The sequence below is a fragment of the Thalassophryne amazonica genome, chromosome 4 (assembly GCF_902500255.1).
Source record: "Thalassophryne amazonica chromosome 4, fThaAma1.1, whole genome shotgun sequence".
NCBI lineage: Eukaryota > Metazoa > Chordata > Actinopteri > Batrachoidiformes > Batrachoididae > Thalassophryne > Thalassophryne amazonica.
Genome location: NC_047106.1, coordinates 13,406,816 through 13,430,954, shown reverse-complemented (window position 1 = coordinate 13,430,954; position 24,139 = coordinate 13,406,816). Strand labels below are relative to the sequence as shown.

General features: G+C 43.1%; 1 protein-coding gene across 3 annotated transcripts in view; it reads left to right on the top strand.

Annotated features, from left to right (window-relative positions):
* The window catches only part of LOC117509421 (roundabout homolog 2-like), a 191,410-nt gene that overhangs the window by 35,002 nt on the left and 132,269 nt on the right, over positions 1–24,139 (top strand). For all 3 annotated transcript variants that reach the window (XM_034169112.1, XM_034169114.1, XM_034169113.1), the window contains exon 2: positions 10,835–11,161. In XM_034169112.1, coding sequence (XP_034025003.1) covers positions 10,835–11,161 — 327 coding nt within the window. The remainder of the gene's footprint in view (positions 1–10,834; positions 11,162–24,139) is intronic.

Sequence of the window (24,139 nt, the reverse complement as noted above, 5' to 3'; positions counted from 1 at the left end):
TAAAGTGGTGGGTGGACTCATTTACTTTTTGAGCAAAGCCAATAGAGTCTAATAATAGATTATATGCAGTGTTGAGGCTGTCATTCTCAGCATCTGTGTGGATGTTAAAATCGCCCACTATAATTATCTTATCTGAGCTAAGCACTAAGTCAGACAAAAGGTCTGAAAATTCACAGAGAAACTCACAGTAACGACCAGGTGGACGATAGATAATAACAAATAAAACTGGTTTTTGGGACTTCCAATTTGGATGGACAAGACTAAGAGACAAGCTTTCAAATGAATTAAAGCTCTGTCTGGGTTTTTGATTAATTAATAAGCTGGAATGGAAGATTGCTGCTAATCCACCGCCCCGGCCCGTGCTACGAGCATTCTGACAGTTAGTGTGACTCGGGGGTGTTGACTCATTTAAACTAACATATTCATCCTGCTGTAACCAGGTTTCTGTTAGGCAGAATAAATCAATATGTTGATCAATTATTATATCATTTACCAACAGGGACTTAGAAGAGAGAGACCTAATGTTTAATAGACCACATTTAACTGTTTTAGTCTGTGGTGCAGTAGAAGGTGCTATATTATTTTTTCTTTTTGAATTTTTATGCTTAAATAGATTTTTGCTGGTTATTGGTAGTCTGGGAGCAGGCACCGTCTCTACGGGGATGGGGTAATGAGGGGATGGCAGGGGGAGAGAAGCTGCAGAGAGGTGTGTAAGACTACAACTCTGCTTCCTGGTCCCAACCCTGGATAGTCACGGTTTGGAGGATTTAAGAAAATTAGCCAGATTTCTAGAAATGAGAGCTGCTCCATCCAAAGTGGGATGGATGCCGTTTCTCCTAACAAGACCAGGTTTTCCCCAGAAGCTTTGCCAATTATCTATGAAGCCCACCTCATTTTTTGGACACCACTCAGACAGCCAGCAATTCAAGGAGAACATGCGGCTAAACATGTCACTCCCGGTCTGATTGGGGAGGGGCCCAGAGAAAACTACAGAGTCCGACATTGTTTTTGCAAAGTTACACACCGATTTAATGTTAATTTTAGTGACCTCCGATTGGCGTAACCGGGTGTCATTACTGCCGACGTGAATTACAATCTTACCAAATTTACGCTTAGCCTTAACCAGCAGTTTCAAATTTCCTTCAATGTCGCCTGCTCTGGCCCCCGGAAGACAATTGACTATGGTTGCTGGTGTCGCTAACTTCACATTTCTCAAAACAGAGTCGCCAATAACCAGAGTTTGATCCTCGGCGGGTGTGTCGTCGAGTGGGGAAAAACGGTTAGAAATGTGAACGGGTTGGCGGTGTACACGGGGCTTCTGTTTAGGGCTACGCTTCCTCCTCACAGTCACCCAGTCAGCCTGCTTTCCCGGCTGCTCGGGATCTGCCAGGGGGAACTAACGGCGGCTAAGCTACCTTGGTCCGCACCGACTACAGGGGCCTGGCTAGCTGTAGAATTTTCCACGGTGCGGAGCCGAGTCTCCAATTCGCCCAGCCTGGCCTCCAAAGCTACGAATAAGCTACACTTATTACAAGTACCATTACTGCTAAAGGAGGCCGAGGAATAACTAAACATTTCACACCCAGAGCAGAAAAGTGCGGGAGAGACAGGAGAAGCCGCCATGCTAAATCGGCTAAGAGCTAGTAGCTACGCTAAGCTAGCGGATTCCTAAAAACACGCAAAGTGAATAATGTGTAAATAATTTAGAGGTGATTCAGCAGAATGAGTGCTTTAGTTAAGGCACGTAAAGATTACACTGGGAAACAAATCGTAATCTAGATAACTAGATCAATCTAACTGCGCAGATTAAACAGCTAACAGATACAGAAAAACACCGCTGTGCTCCGGAACAGGAAGTGATACAATACCGCAGTGAGAGCCAACCACCAGTGACAAAAAGACTGCAGTGATTCATTTAAAAGAGAAATGAGATAAAATATCAGCCGTGTACTGGAGACTCAACATGTATCAAATGACTTTGGACAAAGAACAAAAGCCCTTGAATTGAATTTGCTGCTCTGTGAAAAGCATGTCTGGCTTTGCCCTGATCCTCTGTTTTTTTTTTTTATGCCGCCTGCAGATACCCTTGAGAGCAGAGTGATAACGTTAATTCTCAGTGCAGAGCTCATCCATTCAGATGACAGCTCAAGGTTTCCTCGCATTCACTTGGATTAACTCGGCACTTTGGCTCTTGTGCTGAAGGTCTGAGAGTTTTGTGGGAGTAAGACGTGTTTAAACGCGGCTCATTGATTCGTTTGGTCTGAAAAAACCTTCAGCAAACATATGAGTAAATACAGAGGCTGTCGGTCGAAGAATGTTTTTGTTGCACTTTAAAGCTTCATTCTGTCTCATTTCCTGGATGTTTGACTTCAGCGTGTGACATACGTCCACAATTCACCACCACAGAATCACAAATGAGGTCCATTTGCTGCAAATTGAACAAGTCGATCACCCCGCCTGGGCCTCGCTTCAAACAAGTCGATCACCACGCCTGGGCCTCGCTTCAAACAAGTCGATCACCACGCCTGGGCCTCGCTTCAAACAGGCCGATCACCACGCCCGGGCCTCGCTTCAAACAAGTCGATCACCCCGCCTGGGCCGCACTTCAAACAGGCCGATCACCACGCCCGGGCTGCACTTCAAACAGGCCAATCACCCCGCCCGGTCCGCCTTTCAAACAGGCCGATCACAAAACTATGGCAGTAAATCGGTTATGCTGCATTTACACATGTTGCGCACTATTGCGCGTAACAGCGCATCGTTACATTCTGTCACATTGTTAATGAGGCGAATTGTCTCTACACACACCCCCGTATTCTTCCTACCATCAGCTGCTGAACAATTCAGATCGTTCCAGTTTGCTCCTGAACATCCACAGCAGAAGAACTTTGTGACTGCATGCTTAGTTGTGCTCTGTCACATGGAGTGGCGCAGAGAGGATGATGAGACGGAGAGAGCCAGATGTGTGGCTCCACGTGGCTCTTGTCTCGCTCATTTTCCCAAACATCAGGCACATGCAGCAGGTGGAACACCTGCAGGAGCGCGTTGAGGAGCATTGGAAAGAGACTTCTCGCCAACTTGACGTCACTGTCCTCCTTCAGCATACTGCAGCAATGAAACTGAATGCAGTGCAGCAGGGTTTAATTGTGCGCACATCAGAGAAGAACGCTGACACGCTCTATTAATGATCACGACTAATCAAGACAGATCAACACGCTCACTTGCGACCTCCACGACATGAGGCGAAATGAGGGTGGTGCGTGACATTCGTGGAAGACTTTTGACAGCCAAAACATGCTCCATGAAAATCAGGAATATCACGCACCAACACACACTATTAAGGAACCTATTCAGATGCATTAAGTCACGTTAAGAATGTCAGGAATGTGCCAAGAATGATGCAAATATGACATTCGTAATGCCTCTTGTCTATGTGTAAGCGCCGTATTACTGGATTTTCTTCATATTTGGTCAAATGCACAATATCTGTCAGCTCTTTGACAACATCTCTGTCACCATTTGATGGACTTTCTTCATATTGTTCTATTACAAAATTTACTCAGCACGCTGACATAAATCTTTCAAATTACATCCTGACAGTGTTTATGTAGACATTTGCTACACCTGAGTGGTTTCATGAAGCTCTGTACAGGTTGAGGTACTCAGAGATGAAACATGTCAGAACAGCGACAGTAATCCAGTGGAGACATCTTCCCAGGTCAGCAGGATGTTTTAGTTCACATTGGGTTTAGGGTGATGTCTTAAGTTAGGTCAATAGGTAAGGTGACAACCTTTTATATGTGTCACATACAGTCCAAACCTTTGGGATCAATACAGCACTGTGAAAGGCAGATTCAGCGGTTTGATTTGTGGTCACCTTCATCAGTAAAATTAACTGCACCCTCATCGTGCCCTTTTGACTTTTACTGTGATGCATTTGCATTTAAGGGCAGTTCAAGGTAGGTTTAAATTACACCAGGTCGGCAGTATGCACGTGGTTGGATATGCAAGTGTAAGAGACTGAACTGTCTGTGGGACGTCTGATGAAACTGTAACAAGTTCAGACTCCTGTTTCCTCAGTACAGCCGGTCCGCTGCACCACCCGTGCTGGCCTGAGCTTGAGACATTGGCTCATTTGTGTCAAAAATGAATGCAGAGTATGTGCATCACAACCACTTTGGACAGAGATCGAGGTCTGGATCTGGTGGGCCGTTTGCCCTTGGCAGAGCTTTGCGCTTCAACCATCTTGCAGAGTGTAATTGTTTAGCAGAATAACAGCAGGACAAATGAACTTGATGTTTTATTTTCTAGGCCTCATGTAATTTGTTCTGGTATTTGAGCCCATGAACAGTCAGTGTCCTTCCCTGCTTGTTTGTCCCTTTTTAATTTGAAGTAGTAATTTCACACTCCAGTGGCCCACAGACACATTTTGTGACAAATCATGTCAGACTTTAAATGCACTTGAATACCTGAGGAGAGCTTTAATTGCCTGTGATTGTGATCGGACCCACACACACCTACACGGAGGTCCCTGTCCCGTTATTCTCACAGATGTTTATTTTTCTTCGCGAGAATCTGCCCCAACAGGATTCCTTTTGCTGAAAGGTGCCATTAGCCGCTGCACCACAATCATCTTCTCATGAAGCAAAGCATTACTGTGAAAATATTCAGCACTCACAAAGACACCATGTTGCCGCCGCGCTCAGGGTGGCGTTGGCTCATCGCCGATTGAACGGCTGACAGCTGAGCCGAGCGCCGGCCGGCGCTTTAGCCTGAAGCCGTTTGCGATTCTTCTTCTGACAGGATGATTTGTGCTGCAGTGCATCAGCACGATGTTGCGTTGATTCCGGTGAGTGATACCTTCACATCAGCAGCTGCCCTTAAAGACTCATTAGAAATCCTGTTGACTGCAGCTGTTTATAAAGTTAGAAGTTGATTTTTAAATTTGCAACATATTCCAAAAAAACCCAAGAGATGCAAAGGCGGAGGAGGTGGTGGCTTGTAACCCCAATGGTTGTGAAGGCGGCAGCAGGTCCTCAGACCAGGCTAAGGATCTGTCAAGGACCATGTGTTTGTCAGCGTGCAACAACGTTCCCATTTTCAATAAACCCATGCACAAGTGTCTCCAGATCATCCCTGGATATAGATATCCCATCCGGGAATTGATCAAGGGACCATCTTCTTCACGACCGATGGGTTGCCACCACAAATTAAGTGGAATATCTTTGAGCTGTGGACAAATCAAGACATTTAAAGGCGTTGACTTGGGCTGTGGATCTTGTCAATCAACATTTTACAATATTTTTTGACATTTATGGACTCAACAAGAAATGGACTAACACAGAAAGTAAGCAGTCGATTAATTGATGATGTAAATATGTGTTAGTTGCGGACTGAACCAGCATCAGGGTTGATATTGGGTGTTGTACATTCCTGTTCTGATTCATTCCTCTTCTGATAAATAATCTCATCCACCATCCACATCAGCACTGGTGCTCCCCAGGGGTGTGTATTAAGTCCACTTCTGTACACCCTGTATACACACTACTGCTCTGCACTCCTCCCCAACAACTATGTCATCAAATTTGCAGATGACACAACTGTGCTCAGACTCATTACAAACAACACTGAGACTGCATATAGGGAGGAGGTGGAGCTTTTAGTGGGGTGGTGCAAGGAACACAACCTGGCCCTGAACATCAAAAAATACCAGAGAAGTGATTGTGGATTTTGATAAATCATCAAATCATGCACCACTAGTTATCGACGGGGAGGAAGTGGAGAGGGTGTCCTCCTTTAAATTCCTGGGCCTGACGGTGACGGAGGATCTGTCCTGGGGTCATCACATCACCTCTGCTGTGGGGAAAGCACAGCAGTGGCTTTTCTTTCTGTGGAAGTTGAAGCGATTCAAACTCCCTCAGAGGCTTATGATTAACTTTGACAACTGTGCCATTCAAAGTGTGCTGACCTACAGCCGACTGGTGTGGTTTTCTAACTGCACCAAGGCTGAAAAGAAGGCCGCCCAGAGGGTCATAAGAATGGTGGGAAAAATCATTGGGTCTGACCTTCCAGAGATCGCCTCCGTGTACACCTCCCGCTGCCTGCGCCGGACTTGTAACATCATCAGAGACCGCTTCCACCCAGCACACCACCTGTTCCACCTGCTGCCCTCTGCGGCCATCCGTCTCCTGAACCAACACTGTCCCCCCCTCCCCCGTCTATCTTCTACCACTCCACAGCTGCCATAACTGTGATCTGGACTTTGCATTGATGCAAAAACCCACATCTGACAACTTCTTTGCTCTGTTACTGACAGTCTACCACATTATATCCCTAATTATCCTTTTTCAGCTACATCAACTGCCATAACTGTGATTTGAACTTTGCATTGATGCATCAAGCAAAATGAAAATGAAGCTTATTCATACCACTGATCTCTGCCCGTCATGTCGTTGTGTTTACATCTCTGAAGTACCTGCTGCACTGTGTTATGTTTTACAACCTGAGCTCATTGCACTTTATGAAATGCACTCATGCCTGTTTGAGAAATGCTCTAAATGTTATGTCATTGTACCAACAATGACAGTAAATTAAATTATTATTGTTATTATTAATGTTTTTTTTTGCAGTTGTACTATCTCTGAGTGATGTTCATGTCAATTATAAATATATATCTAAAAAATAAATGTAAGTTCACTTCAGTCAAATATCACCAGCTGTGTGATAAATGAAGGGAGGAGAAAAAAAGAAGCAGCAGGATGATGTAACTGTTGTATGAGCTGATATTTGGGACAAGTAAATCCTCAAAGTGTGTGTGTGTGTGTGTGTGTGTGTGTGTGTGTGTGTGTGTGTGTGTGTGTGTGTGTGTGTGTGTGTGTGTGTGTGTGTGTGCGCGCGCGCATGCATGTGCATGTGTGTGCATCATGATGTTTCTTATCAAAAATCATTTTTCTGTTGACAAACACTTGTAGGTTAATATCTGCTCCCAGCAGTGCCGCCTCCTGATAAACACCAGATAAACATGATGCAAATAAATAAATAAATAAATAAATCATCCAAAACAAACTGCAGCATGATGGGATTAGAAGCTTCAGCATGCAGTAATTTTTTTTTTTTCAAATACTTCAGAAAATGTTTGTGTGTGTGTATGTGTGTGTGTGTGTGTGTGTGTGTGTGTGTGTGTGTGTGTGTGTGTGTGTGTGTGTGTGTGGAGAGCGACTGAAGGTGATGCAGCACATGTTAATGGCTCGATTAGCGCTTGTCCAAATCCTGCATTAGTGTTTGGAGCCGTCGCGGTGTGTGACCCCTGTGAGCACGCGGAGAGGCGCTCACACGGCTCTTTAGATGTTTACTTCAGGTTTATGCTGCGATGGAGGCTGTAGATCAAATCGGACATAAATCTGCTTACAGCTGAAAGTGAGGATTTGTGCCGAGGCCTCAGATTTAAGTATAATGTACCAGCAGAGTGTGTGTGTGTGTGTGTGTGTCACTAGGTTGCTCCTCCTCAGTGTTTTCATAATGGAGGATTTTCATCCATTCTCGATTCTGTGCTTTCATAAAGTGCAGCACAGAAATATATATAACATATTTTCCAGAGTATAAGTTGCTGAACCTCACAAACTTGTAAAAAATAACTTATACTCTGGAGAATACAGTAATTGTGCATCTGCGAAACATCATCAATCAGCAAACACTTGGTCTGTACGTTTAGAAACAACAGTCTCCACCAATGTTGTTGGCTTTCAGTCTGTTGTAGAGTCACTGAAGGCAAATTGGTCCCAGGTAGCAGCACACCAGAAAAAGAGTCATTCAAAAACCCTGATCAGGTGCCTGAGAACAGACTGAAGGACCCTCGAATTTGTGGGTCACCACCATGTGGCCTGGAATCTGTCATGATAAGGTTGAGCTTGACACAAAAAAGAAAAAAAAAGAAAATTTGACCTGAAAGTGTGTTGGCATAGTTACAGTCTTGTGCTCTGGTTCACACACATTTACAACCCCAGAGCTGTCGGGGAACTATGTGAGTCCTATATAGGCTCCTGGGCCCTATTGGTGCAGGTGCTCATTTCCAGATTCTGTACATGAAGTGAATGAAAGTTAATGACTTCTCCTGGATTGGGTGCCAGTCTGATGGAGGGTACTCCCCCAGGCAAGGCTGGTACCCATTTACAACTGGGTTGACTGGGACAAGGTAGATTAAGTGCGTTCTCCAAGGATATACACAGATAGCATAAGCATTAACTGTCGCGTGTTGAATTTTTCTGCTTTGCACCCGCTGCTAAACATTGCCACAGTTACCACTCAGAGAATGGACCAGTTGTCTTCCTAACTGCTATAGCCAGGTCAAACATGGGCATCTGTTGGGCCTTGGTCTCCAGGCGCGGGGGTCATCAACAATGAGGAATATGTGTCCTGAGTCGTTTCCACAGAAACACACCACATGACCAAAATATCATAGCAGATTTTCTCTCACAATGCAAGTGATGCTTTTATTCATTTCTCATTTACAATGAGAGCCTGACCAAGAGGCAGCATTCCTCGTCTGAGCCTCCCTTAACCATTCCTTTGACACAAAGCCATTCTAAAGACACCCAAGGATCCCCCAAAAAGCACCAAAGTCATTGCTTTTCGGCCACTGGTTAATGTCCCAGTCTCACACACAGGCAGTACGACAGGAAGCACCAGGATCCTAAAGACACCTCTGTCCAGCGACATCACGACTCCACAAGCTCTTCTCAAATGTGTGAGGCAGCAAAAGCGATGAACTTGTAGAGACATTACTACAAGTTCATCGCTTTTGCTGCCTCACACATCACAATCATAAGATGGTCGGTCAAGCCCAGGAAGTAAGTGAAAGGCTGAGCCTTAGTGTTAGTCCAGGACAATCACATATCCAGACACTCTGACTCCTCACTCAGCTGCTCATGTTCTGCACTTAGTGCACTCATCGATTCCACAAACATCACAGCACCATCCACAAAGCCAAGGTGACCAGGGTACCTGAGCCGCTGGGTTCCTCAAACCTACCCAGCACCCACTCAATCCAAGAATGAACTAGTTGAGTTCAAACCTCTAAATGTTTTTGTATGTAATAAACCGGCCGGCTGCATTTGAAAGTTAACATCTCCTGCTCCAGGTTTGTTTTTTCCTGTTGGTAGAGAAGCTTGAATCTTTGACTGGACTGGGTTGCTTGATGCGAGGACGTTTCACTTCAAATCGCAGATGCTTCTTCAGCTAAAATTCTTGCTCTGGTAGTCTGACTTTTTCCTGTTGGTTTTGACAGGAAACTAGTCTGTTTTTGCGAAGGAAATGCATGTTATTAGCATTAGCCTCTCCTCCATTGTGTGCACAGCGACAGCCTAATTCCGCACTCATTGGCTTAGGGTTGGGTATCAATAAGATTTGATTGATATCGATACCATTATCGATTCCGCTTATTGATCCGATTCCTTATCGATCCGATTCCTTATCGATTCCCTTATCGACACCTCTTGTGAAATTTCTGTGTACTAAAAGTAGGCTTTACAGGTTTTCTAGGTTAACAACATTTTAATTGAGTCTTAAAGTAAATAAATATGAAATTGTTCACTGGATCCTAAATCTCTGGACATAAATAAACTCTACATGGTGGATCCTTGATCTTTGGACATAAATAGAAATAAACAAAAATCAGTAGTTTTTGTCTAAAGCATTTCTTTTCAGGCATGAATGTCACTCCATACCTCTGAGCTGAACTCAGCTGTGCTGCACATCAGCATCAATGTAATTCATAAAGAAAGATGGACGTCTCATTTTGGGAGGAAAAAAAATGTTTTGGTCGATTGTAGTTTATTGTTTGTTTTACAACATTTGGAAAGAGGTGTCATTTTATTTAAAACGGCGAATCGCTTTGAAGTTATTAATTCCGACCAGACTCTAACTTGACTCAGCAGAGGGTGGCACAGCGTTTGGAGCTGTGCGAACAGAACGGAAGACGATTCTCATTTCTTGCCTGCACCAAGACAAGAGTCCCAGTTAGTGACTTGAATCCGCACAAAAGTGACTCATGATTGACATTTTTAAATGGCTTCGAGTGGGGTTAAGAAGGGAACTTGCTGCTTCTGAGAAGCAGCGAAGCAAAGAACCAACGAAGCAGCAGATTGGAGCACTGCTTCACTGCTTCAAGCATAGCCACTGTAGAAGCAGTTGATTACAGACCCGCTGCAGGGTCTGTAATCAACGTAGAGAAATTATCATTTTTCCGACAAACATCCTCAAACCAACGGCCGCTCTGAAGGACTGATAAGGGAATGATTAAGAAAAAAAGCTATTGATGACAGTGGATTGAATCATTCCTTAACGATACCCGAAAACAACCGGTTCTCAATACTCATCCCTACATTGGCTACACATACAAATGCCAACAAACTCCATTTGTGTGGTTGAACTTCAACAACTTTAAACGCTTCATTTGGTGCACTTTCGCCACAACATTGTTACAGTGTAGCGCTCACACAAAATAAGTTTTGCATTGATGTTTGACCACAGCTTGACATGGTATAGGCCCACCTACACAAAGACAGGATAGGGGTTGATGCAAAGCAGTCCGGATGGTAGGACAAGGCGAGAGCTTAGATGTGTTGATTCCCAGCTGCAGAAGCAGGTTCTTGGGCATCAGCTTTCAGAAAGAGATGACCACTAAGGTATTTATCCATCATTGCAAAAAAAAAAAAAGTGACACTGGCTAATAAATTGCTTCACTGATACTTGTCCTGTTGTCGAGAGATGATATGTTTTGATGAACAGTAGGTGGTCAGGTGGATGGATAATATCTTTGCTCATCTTCTCTTCACAGGGTCCAGGCCTCGGTTTGAAGACAGCGCTCCTCGGATTGTGGAGGACCCTTCAGATTTGATTGTTTGCAAGGGGGAGCCTGCCACTCTTAACTGTAAGGTGGAAGGCCGACCCGCACCGAGTATAGAGTGGTATAAGGACGGGAAGCGCGTGGAGACTGATAAAGATGACCCTCGTTCTCACCGGATGCTCTTGCCCAGCGGCTCCCTCTTCTTCCTTCGCATCGTTCACGGACGACGGAGCAAACCAGACGAAGGCGTCTACACCTGTGTGGCCCAAAACTACTTGGGGGAGGCCATTAGTCGTAACGCGTCTTTGGAAGTCGCCAGTAAGTCCCAGTGTTATTGATTGTTTTTCTTAATGTGTGTACATGACACGTTCTCTTCCGCTTTATGTCGATGTGGGTTGTGTCCCAGATCTTCCTGCAGCCATTTGGTACCTTTGTAACGGTCCACTGGAGAATTGGCTGTGAGTTAAAATGATGGAATAAAACAACAAGACTGTAGAAAGATAGATGTGGTGAAAGAAGTAAGTTTGGTGTGAAACTAGAGCAGTCCTCAGAGCACCTCCACCACGACCCAACAGTTCTGTTTGTCTGCTAACCTGTAAAACCTGAGCACCCCCGGGGCCGGGGCCTGCAGTGTTTCCAGCAAAAAAGAAAAACAAAACAAAACTGGTGAAAACCACGCTAAACATGTAGCAACCAAGGCATATTCCATATCCTTGTAATGGTTAGAAGGTCCATAAAAGCCCAAAACAGCCATTTCTGCCGAAGCAAAATACAATTCCAGCACCAAGCAACTGAACAAGCAGGAAAAAGACGTTAACGGCACACGCCCGCAAAAGTGGCACATGCTTTTGCGCTACTTCATGCTCCTGATGCAAACAACACACCATGTGAAAGTTGGGGATCCATAGATGACAACTGTATACGAACTTCACATCCAAAAATCACAGAACCAGCAGCGAAAAAAAACACCAAAAATAAACTTGACTTCACAGAGCCATGACCAGAAATTACATCCTACCTTTGCCGTTTTGTGATCATAAATCATGTTCCAGCACAAAAATCCACTAGAAACAGGAAATCCTATGCTGCTGTGTCACATTCAAATGACTCCGGAGTGTTTTTGCCAACTTTTGGCTTGGTAGATAGAACACATTGGGGAGTAAGGCAGTGATTTTGCTTGATGCATGATGCATATTCTTTGTTGTGACTGGCGAATGATGTTGCTGACATAGATTTGGAGACTGCCTCTCCATTCTGTTGGCCTCAACAGTTCGATAGAGGTGTCAGTCATTCAAATAGACCTCTGGGTCCCCGAGATAACGCTATGCGTAACATTCCTTGTGTGTTCAGAGGTACGCGGGGCATTACGCACGGGCGCGGCGAGGAGTTTTGTGTGGTGGATGGTTTCAAAACAAACCCCAAAACAGTTATAAATAGATGGAATGAATACCTTTTGTGACAAGTGAAACAAAATGAATAGTGCAGTTTGGTACCTGAGAAATATCAAATGGTACACATTGTGCCAAAATGGCCAATGTGGAGAATCTGCCTATATATTAACCAACACATTCCTCTACAGAATGTCTCTGCTTCTGTTTTTGGCATTAGATTTGGGGTGCAGGTAGTGGCCAGACATTGTGATATGATTAGGTTTTTTTTTTAGAGGTTTTGGGTTGCAGATGCATAATTTAAGGACAATTCACTCTAAAAGAGAATTTTTTTTAGGCATAAATGAAATTTTCATTTTTTTGTTGTGTGTCATCTTAATTTGCTCTGACCCAGATCATATACACTGATTCTTAGACCTCTGCAGTAGTCTCACAGATGTTGCCTTTATTATGATACCGAGATCATACAAATAATCCTTGTAGTTTCTGAGATATACTCAATTTATTTTGGACATGTCATTTTCAAGCAGGAGTCTGCAAACAGGCACAGGGTACAAGAGGTTAATGTCGTTTCAGCAAGATCTTTTTTGTATCTCTCCCTTAACCAATTAACCACAAAATAAACCAATAAATAATATTTGGGCTACATAAATTTATAAACCTTCCATTTTTAAATTTTGAAAGTAAGACTTACCCAAATTCCAGATGGGTTGATTCAGAGACGCAGCTGATTGCTGTGATTTCAAAATAGAATTGCAAGACAACAGAGATGCTTCAGTAAATGTCTCTTAATTTATTTTCCAAAGTGATCAAACCAACACCAAATCACCCTTGTTTCACTTTCACAGTTTGAAACCTTCATTGTAATTTGAAAAGACTGGAAGGGTGTCTGTAATGTTCCGTGACTGTACCGTGGTCTTGGATGAATGACTGAATTTTATTTGGACGCCATATGACTGCTGGGATAGGCTCCGGCACCCCCCCCACCGTGACCCTTGATTGGACTATGCAGGTATAGAAAATGAATGAATGAATGAACAGATCTGAAATAAAACAATAAGCAAGCTTATAGAGTCATACACCTTCTTGATGTTCTATCTGACTTATTGTTAAACAGTCATTACCATAGTTGTATATTATGTCAGGTAAAAGAGTGAGTGGCACATTGTTTTGCTGATGCTGGTTCATAGATCTGGCAACTTGCTTCCAATGGTCTACGTGCTGAATTGGCGTCCTTGTAATCAAAACAAGGTTGCATTCATTTCTTCTATTTCTGTTTAACATTTCTTTTAGTTTTTAAGTGCATCTATTGTGAATCTTATTTAACTAAATTTCTCCTGTTTTGGAGGAGTGAGTCCAAAATCAACCTACAGAAATGATCATTTTTTTTCATCAACCTCAGTCAAAGACTTATTGTGGGCAGTCTAAGGCACACCTGTGCACTAATCATGGTGTCTAATCAGCATCTTGATATGGCACACCTGTGAGGTGGGATGGATTATCTCAGCAAAGGAGAAGTGCTCACTATCACAGATTTAGACTGGTTTGTGAACAATATTTGAGGGAAATGGTGATATTGTGTATGTGGAAAAAGTTTTAGATCTTTGAGTTCATCTCATACAAAATGTGAGCAAAACCAAAAGTGTTGCGTTTATATTTTTGTTGAGTGTATGAAAAGCTGTTTTTCAGACCATTTTCATGTGTAGCTGTCAATCAAAGTAATATTTGCATGAAATTTGAAGGAAATCCATCCAGCCATTTTTGAGTTATCCTTTTCTCACATACAGACACACACGCACTGACACACACACAGACACACACCAGTGAAAACAATACCCAGTTGTCGCCCTCCACAGACACGCAGGGTAAAAAGAAAAGTATTCATAGTGACACAACTTACACATCCTGTTCCCTCATGTGTCCATTCAGTATCTTATTTCGTCGTGTACATTTTTTTTCAGATCATTGTAATTTTGTCATAATTTGACTCCTTTAACTGTAACCCAGTGATTTCAGGTGTTATGTTGATGTTGACGTATTGCTTGAACTGTCCCCCCCAAAAATTATTTTGACATATTTCAGTTGCAGTTCAGTCGAGCTCGTGCCGTCACCACACTTGCTGTGACATCACCAGGAGTTGCTACAGTTGCACTAAAGTTAGACTACGAGCACGTTATTGTTGCTTTTGCCCACATCACGTGGTACAATCCCGACACTTTACATCATCAAACTTCTATATCAACTTCGCACACCGGGCTGTCCTGGTTCTGCTACACGGCCTTCCAGGATACATCGCCATGAGCGTCGGAACACTGGTCATCAAACCAACCAATATCCTACAAATTACTAACGGGGAGCGCTCACCGCACAAGTGTGTCTTCTTGGAGGAATGGCGTCCTCCGTGGTCGACATGTTTTGAACCTTCTCGTGAAGTCGTCATTTTGTGAACAAACCAACATTCTGACAAAGGGGGGCCGGGTTCAAACCTCAGTCTCATTGGTGAGGATCAGAGAGTCTCTGGATCAGGACGCTATGCAGAAAAGAAACCAGCCCCATGCTGCTGCTCGCCTGCGGCGAGCCTCGTCTAGAGGGGACAGATTGTCATCGTATCACCTGAGAGTCTGTCTGACGAGAGGTGAGACCGAGAACCATATTGAAGTGTTGTCTCCATCTGAAGAGCAGCCGGAGAAGATGAGCTTTTCTCGTTTCTCTGTGAAATTGCGCTGGAGTAAACCACTCCCGCCAGGAGCAGTGTCTATTATTTTCGCTGCTCGGTCCAGGACACGTGCCGTCATCTTCCTTCCCTCTTAATTGTGCTGGTGGGGTTCAGCCCTGAACTGCAGCTTTTTTTTTCCCCTACGAGGAAATATATGTGTTGGCAGGTTTATTACAGGGAGGAGAAGAGATTAGCAAGGCCGCGCTGTCCTTGTTAAAAAAAACACACATAAAAAGACAGTTTTATCTTCGTGGTACTGAAGGTTTCTTACTGTGCACGAGTGCTCGTGGCTGGCTGACCTCAGAAAGCTCCTGTGCAAAAATGGGGATGCCCCCCCTCCGATATGGAAATGTAGGGACAACACACTCGTTTTAAAGGGGCGATAATGAGTTTCTGCATTGTGTGTAGATTACAATACAGAGATGATTCACCTGCAGGAAGAGGCTGCCGACTAACAGCAGTCATAATAAACGGCTGCTTTGTTGTAATCTCGCTGCCTGTGGGGCGTCGGGTGCGCAGTGGGGTCTTTGACTCCCCCTCACCTCCCGTTCAGGGTTGTGCTGACTGTGGGCTAAATTGTGACCCAATTAGCTGTGGAAGCAGGCCGGCAGAGGTACGTTGTGGTAATGAGAGGTCGGTTTGACTGGTGGTCGTACACAGCGAGTCTGCGTGGGGGTGAACGGCTGTACGTCTGTGCGAGGCACAAGTCGGACAACAGGTGGGAGGTGGCAGATCTTAACTCCTGCTGAGCAGTAATTAATACCGATGCATCTGTTCAGCCCCTGAGGCTGTGCTGTGCTTCATCAGCTGGCGGTCAAATGACCTCCGTCCAACCAGGAGCCAAGCAGATATTTGCAACGTGCGATCGTTAGTGCAGCAGATAACCAAAACAATCCTTCAAATTTGATACAAGTACCAAATTCAACACAAATACTCCTTAGACATTACTATTTTGAAAAAAAAACGGTTGGCCACTTGAATTTTCAATAGGCGGCCAGGTAGGGGGTCAATTGAAAAATTACACAGGGGTCTAAATTAAAAGATGCTCCAGTCATATTGAAAACTATACCACATTATTTGTCTGATCGCAAATATTCCAAAAAGGTATAGTTTGGACAATCTGTGACTGAATGTTATGGAGTTATGGGGTAAAAACAGCAAAAATGGGGACAAAGGCCAGTACCAGTTTGTACAGGGCTCAAAAGTTCAAGTTGCTCCAGTTTTTGTACAAGGTGGTGCAAGTTATTGGTTAAACTAACAGGATTAATGAATGCCATTGGATTCTATGACGTATGACATATGTTAGCCTGTAATGTGATAACTAAGCATGACACATGGTGCAAACTATTCCTTTTTAAAACCCTGTTAACTCAGCCAATAATTTGCATCGCTTTTTACTAAAATTCAAGCAACTGTAACTTTTGCCCCTGTACAAACTGAATCAGATTCAAATTTACTGCCAAGTAAGTTCTCACATACAAGGAATTTCATCTGGTGTCACTGGTGCATAAACAACAATAAAAGAAAAGGAAAACAAAATACTTCTGTAAGAAGTAGAGGAATCAAATAGACAAATGGGCAAAGCTACGTTTACTGTCATATAGATACAGTGGGATTTTGGAATGGGGCTGTGCAGACATGCAGCTGAACAGCACAGGGATGATCAGTCTGTCCTTTGTGGGAGTTGGGGGGGCAGGGTAAATGGGGGTCTCTGGCATCATAAGTCTAGCTACGGACAGAAAGAAGCTGTTTGCGTCTTGAGGTTTTAATCCTGATGGACATCAGCCGTCTGTCAGAGGGGAGGGGGACAAAAAGTTTGTGTTCTGGGTGAGAGGGATCGGCCACCATCTTCCTTGCTCGCCTCAGGGCCCTGGAGATGTACAGGTCCTGTAGGGATGGCAGACTGCAGTCGATCACCTTCTCTGCTGCATGGATGATACGCTGCAGTCTGCTCCTGACCTTAGTAGTGGCAGCGATGTACCAGACAGTTATGGAAGAGGAGATGATGGACTCAATGATGGCAGTGTAGACGTCCACGATCATTGTTTTTGGCACGTTGAACTTCCTCAGCTGCTGCAGAAAGTACATCCTCTGTTGTGCTCACTTGATGAGAGAGAGGTGATGATCAGCTCCCGCTTGAAATTGATCTTTTTTCCCCATTCTTGCTGTTTTTACTTCATAACTCCACAACATTCAGTCACAGATAGTCTAAACTACACTTTGTGGAATCTTTTTGATCATTCAGATCATGTGGTATAGTTTTAATATGATTGGAGCATCTTTTAATTTTGACCCCTGTGTTCAATTGACCCCTACCTGTCTGCTGATTGAACATTCAAGTGGCCAATCATTTTTTTCAAAAGAGTAATGTCTAAGGAGTATTTGTGCAGAATTTGGTGCTTCTATGATCATTTGCAGGATTCCTCTGTAAATATTCTTTTAACCGCTGCACTACAGTTCATGTCGCATGTTCTGAGGCCCGTTACAAAGAAGATGGTAACATTGGAGGAATGGACAGATCCTATCTTACTACAAGTAGAACTTATTCATTAAACCAGTGATTCCTAAAGTGTGGTCCGCGAATTTGACTCAATGCATGCAACATTAGGAAATATGTGACCTTGGTGGAGGGATGTGCTCTCTAAGTGCCTTCTTGTTCACTGTGTTTTTGTCTTGTTGAAAGCTGTTATAAAACACGTGGGAGGTGCAGAATTTCGATTACTATCCTGCACGATAGCAAGGTGTTGTTTTAACGCTGTTTGCGCCTGTGGACACGATAACTCAAAACTGACTGGACAGATTTCCTTCAAACGTGGTGGGAATATTACTTGGATAGATATTTAGGGCTGTTTAGATTGTGGAGTAGTTTGGTCAAAGATCAAGAAAAACATTTGAAAAAAAAAACTTTTTTGTATATCTCAACAAGTAAGAAGCCTAGGTAGGTGATGTAAAGCATGTATTGATCAGCAAAATAATTGTGACTGATTGGCCTGAATGATTTCATAATGAAGTCACACTGAAGTCATGTGATGAAGTCGTACATGTGTATGTTTAATTTTTATTTGTACGGTGAGACTGTGGTGTGCAGAGCGCACAGGGTGAGCATCAGCCCTCTCATGCTTTTCTTTTCTGTTTGTGACAGCATGTTGTCTTAAGAAGCTTATTTTGCTCAGAAATATTTGTAGTGTCATTATTTTGCTGCCTGACTGGTTTGATTTCTCGCTGTCCTTTCTCGCCGTAAGATGCCAGCAGTGTCCAGCTGACTTCCCCAGCTGTTGAAAAACCAGAATAATGAGTCTTTGGGAGTGCAGTGAAATCCATTCCTCCCGTGTTTGGGCTTCAAAAGAAACTGGGAAGTAGAGGGGAGGAAAAAAAATGCAGGAGTACAAGAAAATAGTGTCTGATTCAGAGTCGTGAATATGAACAACAGGCCGTGACGGTGAGACACCGGTCACATGGTGCGCCAGGATTAGAATAAAGAGGCACAAATGGAAAATAAAACTTGTTTAAAAAGGCTTTCCAGCCAGATGTTCTTACTCCTGATGAGGGATTATGAAGGAATCAGGATTCCGGTTGCAGGGTGTCCCACTGATATGTCATCCCTGATGACTATGTGTCGTATTGGCGTTTGGAATTCATTTGCGCGTGGATGTGCTGAAGTTGTCGGCCTAAATTAGACTCTGAAAATGGTCCAAATCAGCACACCTCCTGCTCACATTATAACGCTGCAAAATGAAGCGTCTCTATGCCGCGCCTGCGTGCAGCTGTCTTCGTAATTAAAACATCATTGTGTTTTGGAGAAAATTCATAGCCAAGAAGAATTTATTCATTTTTTTGTTTTGTTTTCTTCATGCAGACTCGCAGCCCCAGAGTCTCATCACGGCTGCAAGCAAAGCCTCCATTAGCTGTGACAGAGCGGTGTCATGGCACTGGGATTAGACCACCTCCCTAACGGGTTTATGGCTCTCTGAAATAAAAGCACAATAACCGCTCAGCAGCAGGTCGTCTCAGGCACTTCCACCGCTCCGCCTCTTAGCCATTCACACATCTGCCAGACCAAATCATCCACTCTGTCTGCCTCCCACACTCACCTCCACTTAAGCTCTGCTCGGGCTTTTTTTTTTTTTGGTGCCATCTGTCACATTTACCCATCGTCTTACTTTCAACTTGCAGGCTACATTAAACCGCCTTCTAGCTGCTTGAATTTGGGTTAAAATCAGAGTCTGGGGGCCTGGTGGCACAAACAGCGTAGCATTCAGTGGATAAATCACGTTGTTTCAGCCCTTGTTCCTCGGCGGACTGCTGGTCTAGTTTAGCCTCCTGGTCACAGTACCTGCAAGCTAAACTAGGACATGCTTACCAGCCATTAAACGGCCTCGCAGTTGTGGCAGACGTTTGCATACACTCATCACGGGCATGAATGTCGTGGTAATTTGGGGCTTTTAATTAGATCCTCGAACTGTTCTTTTACATCATTAAAGTATTAATTCAACAGGCTCAAAATTATATATACAGGCTGACGACGGAGGACTACTTCCAGATTCTTCAACATCACATCAAATCAACAGATAGACGGTTGGAACTTGGGCATAGTTGGGTGTTCCAACAGGACAATGATCCCAAGCACAGCACAACTGGTTGCTGACATTAAGCTTTTGGAGTGGCCTTTCCAAAACCCCGATATCAACCCTATTGAAAATTTGTTGACTATGCTTAAAAGCCAGCAACACGGTGGCTTAGTGGTTAGCATTGATGCCTCACAGCAAGGAGGTTGTGGGTTCACTTCCTGCCCACTCTGTGTGAAGTTTGCATGTTCTCACTGTGTTTGCGTGGGTTCCCTCCGGGTACTCCAACTTCCTCCCACATCTAAAGACATGCAGGTTAGGTAAATTGGTATCTTTAAATATGTTTGTCCATATGTGTCCCTGCGACAGACTGGTGCCCTGTCCAGTGTCTACACTGCCTCACAGCCTGTGACTGCTGAGATAGGCTCCAGCCCTCCGTGACCCGTAATTGGAGTAAGTGGGTATACATGCTTAAAAGCCAGATCCATGACAGGAAACGAACCAATTAAATGAATTCCACCAATTCTGCCAAGAAGAATGGTCAAATATCCAGCCAGAATTATGCCAGAAGCTTGTTAATGGCTATACCAAAAGCGTCTGGTTATGATTTAATTTGCTAAGGACCTTTATCCAAATATTACTGGGGGTGTGTGTATTATATTTGAGCTTGTCTGGATTACAGAAAATCCAAAGTAAATTCAAAGTTGTGCAACCAATTCTTATTTTTAGAGTCATTAATGGTGTAAGAGGTACAATCATTCCACCCTGGAAAAACAACAGTTCAAAGACATCATTAAAAGCTCAAAATTACCCTGATATTCGTGCACATGATAAGTGTATGTAAACATCTGGCCACACCTTAATGTCAATTTTGAACCATGTGACCTTGATTTTAGGTCATTTGACCTCCAGAGTACATCCATGTGATAAGTCGAAGGTCACGTGTCGGGTGCACTGCTCCCATCTTTACCGCTTTAACCCTCTGGGACCGATGCCGTTGTATACGACGGCTAAGACCAAGCTAAATTAATACTAAATTATAAATAACTTTTTAATGATATGAGATAGAAACTTACTTTTTACTTTTTGCTGAAAAGTTAACTCCGCGGACTTTCGAGCCAGCCATCGGCCATCTTTGTACTCCTCATAGAAGCTGTGTGATGACGTGTGCAATGTGAGTGTCCAATCGGAATTGGTTCAAAGCAGTTGTTTATTATAGTTTGCTGCATGTTTTGAATAAATGTGTGTGGAAAATTATTTTTCACTTTACTTTTTCCTTTGTTATTTCTGATTTTAAACCTTTATTACACTTATAAAACACAACAAAAGCATATATATTCTGAAAGCACAGGTTGTCCTGAAAAAAAAGAGACACAAAACTTGATTGTGGGATACAAGGAGAGCTGTTAACAGCAATAATAAAACATTTATGCCAGGCTGTTGAGTACTTCCACAATCAGTCCGTGTCTGATCAGAGAAACCAGTGCAGAGTGTATAATCATCACAACAGGTTTTCTGAAGAACACATCTGACGCTAAAGTGGTTTGGTTTTTTGCCATCTTGACTCCACTGACCATCCAGCCAACCCGTGCTTGGGTAAAGGGGTGGAGCATGGTAAGACTGACGTGATCTGGGTGGGTCAAATGAAGCTTGAACATGTATCCACGTGTCTAACGGGTTTAGAGGGAATGATGTTATCATCACACGCATGAGGGAAATTGGCAGCAGGTTGCTTCTGAAGATACACGTAGCTTGAAATGAGTTTATCTGTCAGTTTGTTTTTATTGTACTCCCACGCCGAGTCGTTTCAGCCCCGAGGGGAATTCCACTAATCACAGTGCTTGGATTGGAACTCATTATTTTTTTGGGGGTGGAAAGCTTGTATTTATTTATTTGCAGTAATACTTTTTGCTTCATTAAAACTCCCCAGAGCTGATGCTGGAAGTCAGCCATCAAAGTCTCAAAATATGTTTTGTTTTTTAATCTCTTGTACACACCATCCATATGTAGCGCACGCTGGCTCGCTCGCGAGGGAGTGTGCAGGTTACGTGATCACACTGGTCAGTTTGGAGACATAGAAATAGAAGAAAAGGTTTACTGATTACCGTTTCATTTTGTGGAAGGATGGTCTTGGGGTTAGGTGATTAAATTTTAGTTCTGATCTCATTATGCTTCACAGTATTCCTTCAAATCTCTTTAATGTTACAGGTTTGCTCTGATGTCATATAGCACTCATGCCCTTATGATGTCACAGACGCAGAGCACAGCTGGGTGATTCTTAGACTACGGGCACTTTTATGTCCCTTGATCATATTTTATGAAAAAAAGAAAAAAGGGGAAATTTCACACTTTTATAGTTATCTTTACAATGAAAGTGTTTTAAGAAATTTGTCCTAGTAGTCTATGATGACTTTTTCACCTTTTTTCAGCATCATTATATGCAAATATTGCCGTTTTGTGCTTGTCCCACACCCAGGCTTATGATCTTCAATGATAAAAATGAATAGTAAACAAATGTTTTTTCTAATGTTTTAAAATATCTCTGAATAAAATAGCAGTAAAATAATCAAAACATAATTGGGGTATTCAATGTCATACAACTGTTGTGATTTTTTTAAACGAAATGTAGTTGTCCCACACTATTGCCGTAATTTCCACCACAACAATAATGTCCCTTTAAAAAGTTTGTATGAAAGGTTGTGTGGGTAGTTTCTATGGAGATAAACAGTAACATCAGAGCACATGTATATAGCACCAAATCACAACAAACAGTTGCCCCAAGGCGCTTTATATTGTAAGGCAATGGTGTGGTGGAAATTACATTTACAAGGCCAATAGTGCCCGTAGTTAAAGAATCACCCAGCTACAGTGCTAATAACAGCTGGAGGTCGACACCTTCTCGTTATTGGTGCACATTGAATAACAAGATTATAATAAGATAAAACAGACAAACAAAAAGCAACTTCAGACTATGGAGCTCCTGCAAAAAAAAAAAGAAAAAAGAAAAGAGGCACCACTGTTGATCTCACACATACTTAATTCCATCCAGGTCACTTTTTGATACGATATTTGAGAATTGTCCAGATTGAACTTGCTGCACTGTCAGACACCGCATTAATTACATTTGACTCATTATGTAATAATGTTTTCTTAAGAAGATGTCATGAGATATAACGAGATGAAGGCCCATTTCATTTTTGTAGCAATCAGTAAACAGGCATAGATGAACCTCGGCCGATGCAGCAGTCAGTGCACACTTTACAGTCTGCACGTGTAATTTGTATTTAATTGTTTATGTGATCAATCCATCTTCCTATAACCATTTTTCAAAAAACACCAACAGATGGGTCTTTCTGCAATGCTGCAGCTCTGCTAAGCACTGTATTATTGAGATAAATATCACTTAAAAGCCAAGTGATGAATATTCTCCTGGAGATTAAATCTAATCTGTGCATCTCTGAAATATTACCATTATGAAAATGGATGACTGCTCTTGTAATAGTGCACAAAAACGGAGAGATGAAATCCCTGAAAAGCATTTATTTAAATGTCCAGGAAGTGGAATTGGACAAATTTGTGTTTTTGGCAGCAGCGGTGTCAAACATTATCTGCTCTGTAGAATCTGTTCTCGCCAATAGAAGAAGAGTAAAAGGTCTGGCTGAGGGGATTATTCAGAAGTTAGATTATGTCTGAGACACGGTTAGGGTTCAGCGTTTCGGAGACGATGGGTCGAGATGATCGTTATCACATATAAACATCTGTGGCGCAGTGAGGATCATATGGCAGTAGCTTCAAAGACTTTTGGAGCTGGCGTGGCAGTGTTTGGGGTTAGTGATCTTTGAAATATATTCTGCTCTCTGCCGTGTGTTTCAGCCCTCAAATGTCCCACTTTCAGAGCGGCTCTGCAAAGGGATTCAGGTTTTCAGCAGTAAAGGTGTGTGTATGTGTGTGTGTGTGTGTGTGTGTGTGTGTGTGTGTGTGTGTGTACGTGTGCATCTTGGCGTGCACAGTTCAAGGTTTAGTGCACATACCTTTTTCAATTCAGTCACCATGGCAGTAAAACAGAAGTCCGCCTGCTCGAATCAGGACTTGCAGACATCACTTTAAAAATACTGCATCACTTCAGTTACAAGTTCAGATGTCAGAAACACTCGAGTGCAGGTCGGCGGTTTTGTGACAGTTTATAGGCTAATAGAGCAGGTCAGGCAGCACTCGCTGGTGCTGTGCATCGCTGCGTCCACCACACGACGTAATGGGTCTTAGATGCTAATGTTAGATTTTAAAGGATTATTAACCAAGCAAGCGAGCTTAATAATTTTCTTATTATATGGCTATTTTGTATATATATGTGATGCAACGAAGACACGCACATCCAAAACACATAAAAGGCGTGCTGGATCAAGAAAAATTGTACCAAAAATAGAAACTGAATGATCCGCACAACCACAGCGCGCCTATACAATAAAGCTTTATTTAACAAAACGTAACGTTTCGGGCAAACCGCCCTTCATCAGTCTGACGAAGGGCATAAAGCTTTTTTTGTATTGGAGCACTGTGGTTGTGCGGATCATTTGGTTTCTATTTTATATGTATAAACACGCAAAATTACAGCATCGCCGGAACATGC